General features: G+C 39.7%; 1 protein-coding gene across 2 annotated transcripts in view; it reads right to left on the reverse strand.

Moving 5' to 3' along the window:
• Positions 1–14410, reverse strand: part of Atad5 (ATPase family AAA domain containing 5) — a 50206-nt gene that overhangs the window by 10804 nt on the left and 24992 nt on the right. For both annotated transcript variants that reach the window (XM_041663821.1, XM_041663820.1), the window contains exons 10-17: positions 14068–14256; positions 10687–10783; positions 9055–9134; positions 8673–8809; positions 7573–7723; positions 3490–3666; positions 2245–2381; positions 564–657 (exon numbers count right to left, since the gene is read on the reverse strand). In XM_041663821.1, the coding sequence (XP_041519755.1) occupies positions 564–657; positions 2245–2381; positions 3490–3666; positions 7573–7723; positions 8673–8809; positions 9055–9134; positions 10687–10783; positions 14068–14256 (1062 nt within the window). The remainder of the gene's footprint in view (positions 1–563; positions 658–2244; positions 2382–3489; positions 3667–7572; positions 7724–8672; positions 8810–9054; positions 9135–10686; positions 10784–14067; positions 14257–14410) is intronic.

The raw sequence follows: 14410 nt of genomic DNA on the forward strand, positions 1-14410 counted from the left end.
ACACACAAATTGTATTCTTTTAAATACTGCCTGGCCCGTTAGTTCTAGCCTCTTATCAGCTAATTCTCACATTTTGATTAACTCATTTCTAATAATCTGTGTAGCACCACAAGGTGGTGGCTTACTGGGAAAGATTCAGCATGTCTGACCTGGCAGCTATATGTGCCCTCACTTCCCTTCTTCCCAGCATTCTGTTCTGTCTACTCCACCCACCTATGTTCTGACCTATCAGGCCAAACAGTTTCTTTATTAAGTAACCAATGAAAGCAACAGATAGACAGATGACCTTCCCACATCACCAGTAATCCCAATTTGTTTTAAAATATCATTTACTATTATTGTATGTGTATGTTTTGTGTGGGGGTGTATACATAAGCATTTAGAAACAACAGGTCAACCCTGTGGAACTGGTTCTCTACTTCTACCTTTATGTGGGTTCCAGGCATCAAACTCAGATCAATAGACTTATTTGGAAAGGGCCTGCACCTGCTGAGCCATCGCCTTAGCCCACACATACTTTACTTCAACAAAAAATAAGCTGTACTGAAATTATTGTTACATACCACTTGTGGTAAGAACTACTGGCCGTTTAGTTGTCGCCATGAATGTTTTGACTGCATTCAAAAACCCAGCATCTTCATCAAAAATGACATCAACCTACAAGTCATTCATTACAATATTAATATAGTAAGAGTAACAATATACTTGTTCAGATCAGTTATAGAGATACACAATAGACATACTATGTCAGAGTCAACACTAATTTTTTTCAAAAATATGAATTAAGCTCATGTTGAAAATTTTATGTTCTTATATTTTTTTGTTTGTTTGGTTCTTGTGTAGGGTTTTACTGGCTGTCCTGGATCTTACTATGTAGACCACTGCCTCCTGAGTGCTGAGATTAAAGGTGTGCACCACCGCTGACTGGTGAAAAGTTTATGTCTTATACCATAAACAAACTTTTTTTTTAAAGGTTTATTTATGTATGTGAGTGTTCTACCTGCATGTACACCTCTATGCCAGAAGAGGGCATCAGAACCTACTATAGATGGTTGTGAGCCACCATGTGGGTGCTGGAAATTGAACTCAGGACCTCTGGAAGAGCAGCCAATGGTCTTAACTACTGAGCCATCTCTCCAGTCCCCAAACTTTTAAGATGGTAACATAATAAACATTAAAACTAAATAAAAGCCAGGCAGTGGTAGTGCAGCCTTTAATCCCAGTCCTCGGGAGGCAGAGACAAGCAGATCTCTGTGAGTTTGAAGCCAACCTGGTCTACAGAGTGAGTTCCAGGACAGCCAGCGCTGTTACACATAAAACCTGTCACCCATCTCAAAAAAACAGCAAGAAAACAAACAAACAACAACAACAACAACAAAAACCCCAAGCAAACAAAAAAACTAAATAAAACAACCACCAGTAACTGGGTAGATGAGCCACAAGTACTTCTACAGTTGTTAAAAAAAAAAAAAAAATCAATAGCCTTGCAGGGTAGTGGTTCCCAGCACTCGGGAAACAGAGGCAGGAAGATCACTGTTAGTTCAAGGCCAGTCTAGTCTACAGCATGAGTTCCAGGACAGGCTCCAAAGCTACAAAGAGAAACCCCGTCTCAGGGGAAAAAAACAAACAAATAAGTATTCTTGAATTATGTTAATCATTTTGAAATTATTCTAGACAGAGCTGGAGAGATGGCTTAGTAGTTAAGAGCATTAGTTGCTCTTTCTGAGGATCTGGGTTTGATTCCTAGCACCCAATTAGCAGCTCACATTTATCTGTTACTCCAGTTCCAGGGGACCCAACACCCTCCCCTCTGGCCTGCTAGGGTGGTGCACAGACATACAGAAAGGTATAACATCCAGATACATAAAATAAAATAATACAAAGAAAATGTTACAAAAATCCAAACAAACAAACAAACAACAAAATAAAGGTCTGGAGGGATGGCTCAGAAGTTAAGAGTACTGGTTGCTCTTTTAGAAGTCCTGAGTTCAATTCCCAGCAACCACATTGTGGCTCACAACCATCTATAATGAGATCTCAAGTTCTCTTTTGGCATGCAGGCAAAACACTGTACACATAATAAATAAATCTTTAAAATTAAAAAGCAATTAACATTCTTTAGAAATAAATATTATTCTAAAGTTGGATTCATTATTTTATAACTCCTTATAAGAAAACACATAGTAATCTTTAAAATAAGTTCCCACTATGAGACCTCACCCATGCATGCCCCTGCAAGCCTACCTCCTCAAAGAGAATGAGAGATGTTGCATTCTTCCTATTGGATTCCTCAGCTCCAAATTCTTTAACATTTGAATTATTTGCATTTGTTGATTTAGTCTGAATGATTTGCCTCTGTTCCAAAGAAGCATTTTTGATTCCTGCAAAAATACAATGTTAATATTTTAGGTAAAACTCACTTTTTTTCCTTTCTTTTTTTAAAAATTTATTTATTTATCGTGTATACAGTATTCTGCCTACATTCATGCAGGCACCAGATCTCATTACAGATGGTTGTGAGCCACCATGTGGTTGCTGGGAATTGAACTCTGGACCTTTAGAGGAGTAGGCAGTGCTCTTAACCACTAAGCCATCTCTCCAGTCCTTTTCCTTCCTTCCTTCCTTCCTTCCTTCCTTTCTATTTTTTTTTTTTTTTTTTGGTTTTTCGAGACAGGGTTTCTCTGTGGCTTTGGAGCCTGTCCTGGAACTAGCTCTGTAGACCAGACTGGTCTCGAACTCACAGAGATCCGCCTGCCTCTGCCTCACGAGTGCTGGGATTAAAGGCGTGCGCCACCATCGCCCGGCTTCCTTTCTATTTTTTGACAGGGTTTTATTGTGTAAACCAAGCTGCCTCTGCTTCCAAAATGCTGGGATTAAAGGTATGCACCACCACACCTGGCAAAACTCAACTTTTCAGCCGGGCGGTGGTGGCGCATGCCTTTAATCCCAGCACTCGGGAGGCAGAGGCAGGCGGATCTCTGTGAGTTCGAGACTAGCCTGGTCTACAAGAGCTAGTTCCAGGACAGGCTCCAAAACCACAGAGAAACCCTGTCTCGAAAAACAACAACAACAAAAAAAAAACACAAAAAACCAAAAAAAAAAAAAAACCCTCAACTTTTCTTTCTTTCTTTCTTTCTTTTTTTTTTTTTTTTTTCGGTTTTCGAGACAGGGTTTCTCTGTAGTTTTGGAGCCTGTCCTGGAACTAGCTCTGTAGACCAGGCTGGCCTCGAACTCACAGAGATCCGCCTGCCTCTGCCTCCCGAGTGCTGGGATTAAAGGCGTGCGCCACCACCACCCGGCAACCCTCAACTTTTCAAAAGCACTAGATATACCCACAAACTGAACTCCCATACCAAATCTTACTCAATAGTAACGCTTCTATACTTAGGACCATTAGCATGACTGAGGCTTAATAAATAGCAGAGGATCACATGAAATGCACAGTGTCATGTATCAAGGTTAATTTACTTTGTTAACTTAATAATTTACCTTTATTATTTCCCAGGAGTACTCCTACTTCTTCATTATTTTTGGATTTGGAGGATACTTTAAAGTAATTTGCCAAAGTTTTAGGGGGAAACGCTCGCTTTTGCCCACTTCCTTTTGGTGATGATGGAGGAAGCTTTCTTGGTGATGTAACAACTTTCCCAGGGGAGTTTAATTTTTCTATGAAAAACAAATTACATTTAAGAACACTCTAAAATTATACTTATGGCAAGATAAAATTATCCAGTTTATTTATACTCTTACATGATAAAAAACAAAAGCAGACTTTTTTCATTCTAACATGCAAATATTCTATACAGACATTATTATTGTATTATATGTATTCTAACAGAATGACAGAACATAGCAACAAAAGATGCTCTTTTCCAAAGATATACACTTTCCTCTGATTGACTGTTTGAAAGTCTTTCTATGGTACTCAGAAAGGACCCAAGCTTTTGAGCCTCTGTAGGGTGTGGAGGAAGCCCTGAGTAAGTGAAGTCCTGAATAAATGTGTATTGCAGACATGGTCATAGACATGTTAAGGATCCCAGAGCCTCAGACCTCTGGAAAAATGGCACCCACCCCCCAGGCTCAGAGTGACTGAGCCCTGGTTATTTTTGTTCCCTCTGTATCCATGGATCTTACCCCTTGTATATAGGGGGTGTTTAGTAAACAGAATAAGAATTTTGAGTTTAAAAAAGTTATTAACACTATATTTTTATTAAAAACAGGACAGTCTGAGGCTGAAAGAAGGCTCAGCAATTAAGAGCACTTGCTGCTTTTCCAAAGGACCTGGGTTAAATTCCCAGCACCCATATAATGGCTTACAACTATCTACAACGCCAATTCCAAGGAATCCAATGCCTTCTTCTGGTCTCTGTGGGAACTAGGCACACACACACAGGTAAAATACACATATAAAATTAAATAAATAAGTAGGGCATTTTAATTACATAGGTAAGAGATGTAAGATCTTTCTTTCTTTCTTTTTTTTTTTTTTTTTTTGGTTTTTCGAAACAGGGTTTCTCTGTAGCTTTGGAGCCTATGCTGGAACTAGCTCTTGTAGATTAGGCTGGCCTCGAACTCACAAAGCTCCACCTGTCTCTGCCTCCTGAGTGCTGGGATTAAAGGTGTGTGCCACCACCGCCCAACTGTAGCTAGTACTCTTAACTGCTAAGCCATCTTTCCAACCCTGCTTCTTTGTTTTTATGAGACAGTTTCTTACTCAGCAACCAACAGCACCTTTGAATGCATAGCAGTCCTCCAGCTCAGCCTCTTAGATGCTCATATTCCAGGTGTGAGCCACCATGCCTGGCATGATATGCTGTCTTGAATTTCAAAATACTCAAATTGAAATTAAAAAAATAATTTCCAAAACTTTTCCAACAGAAGAATCACCTCCAACCAATTCTGAGTATAGGGCAACTTAGCACACAGAAAGCAAGGAAATACAGTGATCCCTGAGGCCACATAAGAGGACACGGAGCAACTGAAATAGTTCCTTGCCAGTCAAAGAGGGGAGTATATATAAAAACACCAGAAGAAAAAAAGAGATGTGGCTGGGCGGTGGTGGCACATGCCTTTAATCCCAGCAATCAGGAGGCAGAGGCAGGCGGATCTCTGTAAATTCGAGGCCAGCCTAGACTACAAGAGCTAGTTCCAGGACAGGCTCCAAAGCTGCAGAGAAACCCTGTTAAAAAAAAAAAAGTGTGATTCTGGTCATAGCAAGATAAGAGGATTTGAGACTGAATTAATTCTCCATCTAAAACAATAACAACAAAAAATAGACATACTCTGTGAAAGATTTTTTTGTTTTTGACTACCATTCATCAAAGGACAGTGATTCCCGAGGGGAGAAGACACAAAGAAGTAAACATAAAAACTGCCTAGCTTATTACTTTGAGAGAATTCACAAGCCACAGTGGGGAAGAAAAAACCCAGAACAAATTTTCCTAACTCAAGGAGACAACGGCAGGGGATGAGGAAATCTAGGGAAACAGAGCCCAGAGGAGAGAATACACAGATTTAGAGAGCTGAGGAGAGTGCTCTGAGATCTGCCAAGTGTAAAATCAAGTTCTCATGAAGGAAGGGCCATGGGAAACAAATTCTGAGACACACAGAAATTTAGGAACAGGGCTGGAGAGAGATGGCTCAGCGGTTAAGAGCACACTGCCTGTTCTTCCAGAGGTCCTGAGTTCAATTCCTAGCAACCACTTGATGGCTCACAACCATCTGTAATGAGGTCTGGTGCCTTCTTCTGGCCTGAAAGCATACATGCAGGCAGGACCCTGTGTACATAATAAATAAATTTCAAAAAAAAATTTAGGAACAGCAAATTCATCCTTTTCTTATTTCTTTTGTTTTATTTTTGTTTTAGAGATAAGGTTTCAGTATCTAGACCTGGATGGCCTAGAAGTCACTATGTAAACCAAGTTGGCCTCAAATTCACAGTTATCCACCTGCCTCCCAAGTGTTGAAATTAAAAGCATGTGCCATCATGTTTGGCTGAATTCATTCTTTTCACTGGACAGAACAACAAACATCATCACTGGTGAGAGATTAGCAAGGATGCTGCTCAGAAGCAGTACCAAGTAGAGGAGCTGAATCAGTTCAGGTCTAATTGCTGCTATGATCTTGCCTAAAGTAATTTAGCGGACCTGAAATGAACAAACTTAGAACAAAGGTCAAGGACAGTTTCAGCAGAGAGGAGTATCCAGTGACAAGCCAGGTAGTAGTGGCGCAAATGTTTAATCCCAGCACTTGGGAGGCAGAGGCAGGTGGATCTATGTGAGTTTGAGGCCAGCCTGGTCTACAAGAGCTAGTTCCAGGACAGGCTCCAAAAAAACCACAGAGAAACCCTGTCTCGAAAAACAAACAAAAAAAAAAAAAAAAAAAAAAACAAAAGAAAGAAAGAAAGAAAAGTACTATCCACTATTTAACAAGATATAAACTGTACAAAGTCTGACAGGCAATTAAAAGTATCAGCCTGCTGGGTTGAGGTGGCATACACCTTTAATCCCAGCACTTGGGAGGCAGAGGCAGGTGGATCACTGTGAGTTTGAGGCCAGCCTGGTCTGTAAGAGCTAGTTCCAGGACAGCTAGGGCTGTTACACAGAGAAACCCTATCTCAAAAACAAATTAAAAAAAAAAGTGTATCAGAGATCACTCAGTGGTAAGGAGCATTTAATGCTTTTATAGAAGACCCAGGTTCAGTTCCCAACATCCCTATCAGCAATTCAGAGCTGCCTATAACTGTAAAGTTCTGGGGATCAAATCCCTTGTGGCCTCTGCAGACACTGAATGTGCATGGTGTGAAAAAACTAATGCAGACACACATATATACACTAAAATACAAATATATCTTAAAGAAAGCATCAGACAATCAGGCATCAAAAGAAGCAGAAGAATATAACCCATAAGACAGGAAAAACTGAAAACTAACTCAGAAAATATACAGATGACAGAAATATGGACAAGAACATTGAGACAGCTATAATCACATGATCAAATATTTACAGGAAAATAGGGCATAATTGGAAACACAGAAGGATGAAAAAAAGACCCACATGAAACTTCTGGAAATGAAAACTATGCTGATGGCACCGAAAGTATCTTAGATACTGCAGAATATATCCACAAACTGGAATATATGCAATAACTATTCAAATTGAGATGCAAAGAGGTAACAACTGAGAAATAAATGAATCATCAGTAAGCAGCAAGACATCTTCCATTAGACAAAGATAATCAATGGCTGTACAGTAACATTAAAGATATGACAGAGAGCTTTATCATGAGTGAGATAGAATAAAAGAAAATACTTGAATTCATTCACTCATCAATCACAAGTCATGGAACAGGTCTTCTTTCATGATGTCATAGAGAGAACGAGCTCCCCCATTCCTGTATTTCAGTCATACCAGAGAAACAAATCTATTATAGTCCGTAACCAGCGGCTTATAAGAAATGTAGGGAAGGAGACTATGGGTGACTAATACCATGAGAATACACTTAGAAGTCAAATCCATAGTGTGACAGGGACGCAGTTCTTCAGCACATAAATGACAGGAATATGTTACTTACTTGGTGACTTGCCAATGTTGTAGTTATTAAAGAAGCAGGGCTTTTGGGAGTTTACACCTTGTTTATCTACTTGATGGGACTGGGTAGCTTCCTTCAGCTGAGACAGGATTTGTCTACCACTTCTCTGGGAAGAGGCATTTACTTCAAATATCTAAAAAAAGAATATGTATTTTTAAAAGGCAAATCTTATCTTTATTTCCTTTCATCTTTTCAAGACAGGGTCTCACACAGTAGCCTAGGTTGGGCTCAAATGCAAAATACAAAGCACTTCTGCCTCAGCCCTCGGTTTCCTGAGTGTTAGGATTAAAAGTGTGAACCATCACACCTGCTTTCTCCTCTGCAGCTGGCTGTCCTAGTGGGAGTGTGTGCACGTGGAGGCCAGAGGATGACCTTGGGTGTCCTCAATCTCTCCCCACCTTGTTTCTTAAGAAACAAGGGTCTTTTGATCCCTGGTGATGGAGCACACTTGTAATCCTAGCACTGAAGAAGGCAGAAGCAGGTGAATCTCTGAGTTCTGAGTCAGCCTTGTCTACACAGAAACCCTGTCTCAACCAAAACAAAAAAAGAAGGGGAGGAAGGAAGGAAGGAAGGAAGGAAGGAAAAAAGGGGCTTTTGGTGAACCTGATATTCATGACTAGTGAGGCCAGCTGATATGCTCCATCAATCTGCCTGACTGTTCCTCCCCAGCCCTGGGACAACAGATTTGCACTGCTTAGCAGCTTGTCACAGGTGCTGGGGAATATGAACTTAGTCCTCAAGCACCTTTTCAACTGAGTCATCTTCCCATCACCTTTTTCTCCTTTTTGAAACAGGGCATTAGCCAGGTAGTGGTGGCACATGCCTTTAATCCCAGAGGCAGGAGGATCTCTGTGAGTTCAAAGCCAGCCTAGTCTACAAAGCGAGTTCCAAGCAGCCAGGACTGTTTCACAGAGAAACCCTGTCTCGAAAAACCAAAAAAGAAAAGAAAAGAAAAGAAACAGGGCTTCATTAACACAGGCTGGCTTTGGATTTCTGCTTCACCAGTTTAATGCTGGAACTACAAGAACACTGGCAAGTTTATTTTTCTGTTCTTATTTGAATATTCATTGTAGTTAACTGACCTTAAATCCAAGCTCCTGGGCACAAGCATACACAGCAGCAGTTTTTCCCACTCCTGTTGGGCCTGTTATCAGAACAGTGTTGCAAAGATGACACTCTTCATCATCTGAACTGCCTTTAAAGTCTGTATCCCATGAATCTGGAAAATTATTCAAACACAAATAAAATGATTAATTGCTTAGGTAGCTCTTATTCCTCATGAAACACAGCAATGATTTAAATCCCACAGATTTCCTGCCAATAAATACTATAAAATGAATTCTCAAGAATAAAAAAATATCAAATATGAAATATACGAATCCTTAATTTATGCAAATTTCAGCTAATCTAACTCTAAAAATGTCCAATGAATAAAAAAACAAAAAAAACTATAATTCAAAATACCTTCCTGTTTTTCATCTCTTTTTCCTTTCAAATTTTGTCTTTCTTCCAGTTCAGCTCTTCTTTTCCAGTCCTTTAACCAACTGTCATAAAAGAAATGAGTTAATACAAATAATTTAAACTGCTGGGCAGTGGTGGAATATTTATTTAATCCCAGCACTCAGGAGACAGAGGCAGATGGAGTTCTGTGAGTTTGAGGCTAGCCTATCCCACAAAGCAAGTTCTAGGACAGCTAGAGCTGACACAGAGAAACCCTGTCTTGAAAAACAAACAAAAATTAAAAAAAAAAAAAGAAGAAGAAGAACAACAACAACAACTCAGGCTGTCAGGCACCTTTACCCACTGAGTCATCATGATGATCCCTAGAGGTTTATTTTTTTGAGACAGGCTCTGGCTATGTTATTGACCTTGAACTCAAAATAATTCTCTTTCCTCAGCTTCACATGTACTAGGATTACAGGAGTACACCCGAGGATGTCAGGCTCTGGAAAGGCAATTTTGTTTGGAGACATTATATAGCTCTGGCTATCCTGGAACTCACTGTTTAGACCAGACTTTCCTTGCATTTACAGGAGATCCACCTGCCTCCCAATTGTTGGGATTAAAGACGCATACCACTATGCCCAGCTTTTGGAAAAGTAATTTGAAATCCTAAGAATGACCACTAAAGACACAGTATAATGAACCTTACAAAGCCAGTCAATTTTAGCTTTGGAACTGCAGACCTGAATTAATAGTAACACAACCCTGCTGGTTAGAAAGCAAGAATTGCTGGGTGGTGGTGGCACACGCCTTTATTCCCAGTACTAGTGAGGCAGAAGCAGATGGATCTCTGTGAGCTGGAGGCCAGTCTGGTCTACAGAGCTAGTTCTAGGACAGCCAAGGCTACACAAAGAAAACAAAAACAAACAAAATGTATAATTGTCGCCGGGCGGTGGTGGCGCACGCCTTTAATCCCAGCACTCGGGAGGCAGAGGCAGGCGGATCTCTGTGAGTTCGAGGCCAGCCTGGTCTACAAGAGCTAGTGCCAGGACAGGCTCCAAAGCTACAGAGAAACCCTGTCTCGAAAAACTAAAAAAAAAAAAAAAAAAAAAATGTATAATTGTCTCAAAAAACAAACAAAAATGTATAACTTAATATGTACCTATGATTTTTTTTAAAAAAATAAGAGTATCATGTAATCCAAGAAACCTAAAACTTGCTATGTAGTTCAAACTGGCATTTAATGGTCCTCTTGCATCCATCTCTAGACTGCTGAAATTACAGGTGTCAAAATCATGACCAGCAAATATAAATTTGTCTGAAAAGTTTAATGCAATAGTTTCAATAGTGGTAACAGAAATAAAAAGAACTTTTTTTTTTTTTGGAAACAGGGTTTTTCAAAACAACCTTAGCTGTCCTGGAACACAATCTGTAGACAGACTGGCCTTGAACTCACAGATATTTACCTGCCTCTGCTTCTCTAGTGCTGCCCTAGTACACCATCAAGCCAAAAAGAGAAACTTTTTACTTGAAATTATTTCAAAAAAAGACTTTTCCATATAATATAATTACTTGGTAGTTTTCAAATTTTAGTCTAAATAGCAAAATTACATCAATAAACTATTTCTTAATTCCTTTACAAATTTTACCAACCTATATAACTTTTTGATAGCTAACTCATTGCCTATGAGTTCACCCGAAGTCTGAGGCTGGTACTTTTCTGTCCAAAGCATGTCTTCAGCTCCAGAATCTAAAGCAAGAATAAGTATACATAGGCATTATTCATTCTTTGACATAAGAAAACATTCTTAGATATTTATTTTATTACAAGTGTAATAAAAACATCTATAGAAATAACTATTTATAAGATGCAAAAATGAATTTTTTAAACATTACATTTAAAATTTGTCATACCAAACTCAATCACCTTTAAAAAAACAACACATGCACACACAAAATAACCAGCTGCACACCTTTAATCTCAGCAATCGTGAGGCAGAGGCATGTAGATCTCCAAATACGAGACTAATCTTGTCTACATAATGAATTCCAGGCCAGCCCATGCTACAAAATGAGACCCTGTCTCAAATAAATAAATTAGAAGACAATTAAAAACAGAGTAATGTATGTGCATCACAACCTTTAATAACTACATTTTAAATAACCATATTTGATAATATGAACGATTAAGAATAGCGTGTAGTACAGAAACCAGTAAGCTAGCTAAAGAACAAAAGCAGTCTCTGATCTATGAAGCCAATCTGAATAAAGAGACAAAGACTACACTTCTAACAGAAGATTCCCAAGATGGCAATTCTCACCAAACTAATATGCCAACCAATGAAAACTCAAAATCTCAATGGGATTTATAAAGGTGAGAAAATTTATAGGATACTTAAAAAAGTCAATTCATAAAAATATCCCTCATGGTAGGTGATGGGGCTGGAGAGATGGCTCTCTGGACGCTAAGAGTACTGGCTGCTCTTCCAGAGGACCCAAGGTTCTTCTCACATCCACATGATGGTTCACAATTATCTAACTCCAGTTCCAGGAGATCCAATGCCCTCTTCTGGCCTTTGCAAGCACCATCTACACATGTGGTGTACAGATATACATGCAGGAAAAACACCCATGCACATAAAATAAAATAAGAATTTTGCCAGGTGGTGGTGGCGCACGCCTTTAATCCCAGCACTCGGGAGGCAGAAGCAGGGGGATCTTTGGGAGTTAGAGGTCAGGCTGGTCTACAAGAGCTAGTTCCAGGACAGGCTCCAAAAGCTACAGAGAAACCCTGCCTCGAAAAAAAAAAAAGTAATAATAATAATTTCTTTTAATAAAATGGTAGGTGACATGCCATATCAAATATTAAAACATTCCATAAATTGTATATAAAATAGATGAGATCAGCCCCACTGAAATGGTGGGGCTGATCTAACGGGAGCTCACCAAGGCCAGTTGGACTGGGACTGAAAAAGCATGGGATAAAACTGGACTCTCTGAACATGGCGGACAATGAGGGCTGATGAGAAGCCAAGGACAATGGCACTGGGTTTTGATCCTACTGCATGTACTGGCTTTGTGGGAGCCTAGCCTGTTTGGATGCTCACCTTCCTAGACCTGGATGGAGGGGGGAGGACCTTGGACTTCCCACAGGACAGGGAACCCTGACTGCTCTTAGGACTGGAGAGGGAGGGGGAGGAGATTGGGGGGTGCGGAGTGGGGGGGGAGGGAGAGGGAAAAGGGAGGCGGGGTGGAGGCGGAAATTTTTAATTAAAAAAATGTAAAAAAAAATAGATGAATTAAATCAACACAATAGAATCTAGTGTGGTAGTATATATGTCTTTAATCCCAACACTCAGAAGGCAGAGGCAAAAGGATCTATGAATTTGAGGCCAGCCTTGCCTTCAGAGTGAGTACCAGGACAGCCAGTGCAGACAAAAACCCTGCCTCAATAAACAAAAAATGAGCTGGGTGGTGACTTTTAATCTCAGCCCTTGGGAGTTAGAGGCAGGTGGATCTCCAAGAGTTCAAGGCCAGCCTGGTCCACAGAGCAAGTTCCAGGACTGGCTACTTAGCTACTGAGAAACCCTTTCTCAAAACAAAAACATCACCAAAAAAAAAAAAAAAACTGGGAGGTGTGGCGCACGCCTTTTAATACAAGCACTCATAGAGAGGCAGAGATGGATGTCTGTGAGTTTGAGGCCAAGCCTAGTCTATAGAGTGAGTTCCAGGACAGCCAAGGTTACACAGAGAAACCCTGCCTTGAAAAATAAAAAACAAACAAAAAAATTAAGAAACAAAAAATAACAACAAAATTAACTCAATAGAGTATTTTGCACAAGATGTGTGGACGTGTGTGTGTATACATATATGCTGAATAGGAATGTGTAGAAAGGCAAAATATACTGAAAAACAATATAAATAGTATGATTACAGGAAACAAGTTTCCCTCCCTCCCTCCCTTCCTTCATTTCCTTCTATAGGTCTGGGGATTGACCTACCACTGTGCCATAGCCTCAGAAACAGTTCCCACTATGTTTCTCAGTCTGGCCTTCAACTCAAGGCTATTGCACAGGTAAGACTTTAAACCTGTAATCCTTCTGACTCGGTTCCTAAGTACCTTGGATCATTGGCCTGCATTACCAGTCCTGGCTGATCTCTGGCTTAAAAAAACAGACCCTAAGTAGAAGGAAAGTGTGGTGGATGCCAACAATCCGAATACTCATGAGTTCAAGGCCAGTCAGGGATACACAACAGGACCTTCTGTATAAAAACAAAAAAGCACATATATTTATAGAGGAACTGTAACCATAAATTAAACACCAAGATGCGAATATGCTTCTGTGTCAGCTAAGAGTTGTTTGAGAGGCTGAGACAGAAGAGTAAGTTCAAGGCCATCAGAAGGTGTTTAAATTGTTTAAAAATGGGGAGAATGACAGGTTATGGGTTCACAGTGTGGCTTAGTAGATACAATATATGCCTAGCATGCACTAAAGCCTGGGTTCAATCCCCAGAAATATGCCTAAATATGGCATGCTTAAAATCCTTACACTTGGTAGGTTGAGGCAGGAAGCTTAAGGTAATCTTTGTTTGAAATTAGCCTGGGCTACATTAGACTGTCTCAAAATGGGACGACATTGAGAGGTTAAAAATCAGGTGTTCAAAGATGAGGGGGAAAAAATACAATTTGTCAGGAGAGTGTTTCTGCTACTACTGACTCTGTCATCATCTACTATCAGAATATCATTATCTTCTACTGTTTCTGTCTTGATTTTACATGTTCTTTTTTTTTTCTTAAACATTTTTTAAAATATTTATTTATTTAATTATTTTGTATGCTTCTGCCTGCAGGCCAGAAGAGGGCACCAGACCTCATTACAGATGGTTGTGAGCCATCATGTGGTTGCTGGGAATTGAACTCAGGACCTTTGGAAAAGCAGGCAATGCTCTTAACCGCTGAGCCATCTCTCCAGCCCCCGGTTTTACATGCTCTTAAAGCAATTCACTTCTTCCCTGAGATATTCAGAAATATACCTTTGGAAGAATCAAGATTTATCCCAGAAGAGCTGATCCTTTTGTCAAGATCTTCTGACTTCTCCTGTATCTTTTCTGGGCTCAATGAATGTTCATTTGGTTTCTTTCTTTTTGACTTTTGATTTCCTGTTTCCACACATTTCCTTTTGCTTTCTTTTTGACTGACATGAAGCTGTAGTTGTAGACTTGCTATTTTGGGAATTAAAAGAAATAGATGTGCTTACTAATCAACAAAAACAATTTTCAATACCCAATAATCTTCCTATTCCTTACAAATATCCTACAGTCTTACAACATTAAGATGAAAACCTTAATTAATATTTAGACTGCCTTCTGTAAGAGA

This window comes from Microtus oregoni, unplaced genomic scaffold (genome assembly GCF_018167655.1).
Source record: "Microtus oregoni isolate MIOR12 unplaced genomic scaffold, Mior012 000015F_ref0000493, whole genome shotgun sequence".
Lineage (NCBI taxonomy): Eukaryota > Metazoa > Chordata > Mammalia > Rodentia > Cricetidae > Microtus > Microtus oregoni.